Source organism: Buceros rhinoceros, unplaced genomic scaffold, assembly GCF_000710305.1.
Source record: "Buceros rhinoceros silvestris isolate BGI_N320 unplaced genomic scaffold, ASM71030v1 scaffold23150, whole genome shotgun sequence".
NCBI classification, from domain to species: domain Eukaryota; kingdom Metazoa; phylum Chordata; class Aves; order Bucerotiformes; family Bucerotidae; genus Buceros; species Buceros rhinoceros.
Window position 1 is genome coordinate 1,220 of NW_010389336.1, and position 1,270 is coordinate 2,489.

At 57.8% G+C, this 1,270-nt stretch overlaps 1 protein-coding gene across 1 annotated transcript in view; it reads left to right on the forward strand.

Annotated features, from left to right (window-relative positions):
- Positions 1 to 158: 158 nt before the first annotated feature.
- UBE2T (ubiquitin-conjugating enzyme E2T (putative)) overlaps positions 159 to 1,270 on the forward strand; it is a gene marked incomplete at both ends in the record, with an annotated part of 1,644 nt that continues 532 nt past the window's right edge. The window contains 3 exons of the mRNA XM_010134048.1: positions 159 to 228; positions 752 to 857; positions 1,176 to 1,270. The exon at positions 1,176 to 1,270 is cut by the window's right edge and continues 2 nt beyond it. Coding sequence (XP_010132350.1) covers positions 159 to 228; positions 752 to 857; positions 1,176 to 1,270 — 271 coding nt within the window. The remainder of the gene's footprint in view (positions 229 to 751; positions 858 to 1,175) is intronic.

Genomic DNA, 1,270 nt, shown 5'->3' on the forward strand with positions numbered 1-1,270 from the left:
GTCCCCATCCCTGGAGGGGTTTCCCAGCCGTGTGGAGGTGCTGCTGAGGGACAGGGGACAGTGGGGACCTGGCGGTGCTGGGGAATGAGGGGACTCGAGGAGCTGGAAGGGCTTTTCCAATCTAAACTGTTCTCTGATTCTGTTCTAATCTCCACAAGAAATTCTAGGAGGTGCGGACACACCGTACGAGAAGGGAATATTTGAGCTGGAAATAATAGTTCCTGAAAGGTCAGTGGGCAACGACATCTCGTTAAGGAGCTGGTTTAACGCTTCCTCCCCCAGAACTGAACGAGGAAGATGTTGGCTCCAAGTGCTGCTGTTCCAGCCTCCCCTTTATCCTCCCAAGAAGGAACGTGGTCGGTTAGACCAGCTCCTCCGTTTATGGGCTGTCACTGTGATTCCCACCACACTGGGCACCCCAGGGTGTGCAATTACCAACCGAAAGGCGTCGGGACAAGATCTCTGCCGTGTCGGGGTGTCTGGCAGCTCTCTGGAAGGAGTAAAAACCTTCTAATTGCGTTTGCCTCTTTGAGGAGCTCTTGGGGTCCGGCCCCGCTGGAAGCCACAGGGGCCGAGCGCTGCCCCAGTGGGGAAGGACATCACTTAGGACAAGAGCTCGAGGCCTTCAAGGTCTTTTCCAGCCTCAACGATCCCATTGATCCCCCAGGGTCGGAGGGGAGGAAACGATGCTGTCGCTTGGCATACAAAGAGAGACAAAAGGTCTTTGTCTCTCGCCTCCTGTCCCTTCCAGGTACCCCTTTGAGCCCCCGAAGATTCGCTTCCTGACCCCCATCTACCACCCAAACATTGACTCTGCTGGCAGGATTTGCCTGGATGTTCTGAAGTCACCCCCGAAGGTGAGGTCGTGCTGCCGAGGGTATGAACCCCTCATCTGGGAAAGGCCTTGTGGAGTGTCTGTTCACCCCTGGGTTCCCTGCATGGGGGCAGGGGGTTTGCAGAAGCATTTGAGCAGCATCAGCTCTGTTTAGAGGCTGAACACGACCCTCTCTGCTCCAGAGAAGTCTCCAAGGGTTTCAGGGTTGGTGTCAGAAGGTGGAAAGGGGCAGCCCCGTCCCTGACCCAGCGGGGGGGTTTAACTGTTGCGAGTCCCCCGGCCTCTCCGTGCAGCCCAGGGGCAGGTTTCCACCAGCTCCTCTCGCCCCGTTTCCTCGCAGGGTGCCTGGAGACCGTCCCTGAACCTCTCCACGCTGCTGAGCTCCATACAGCTGCTGATGGCGGAGCCCAACCCCGACGACCCCCTCATGGCAGA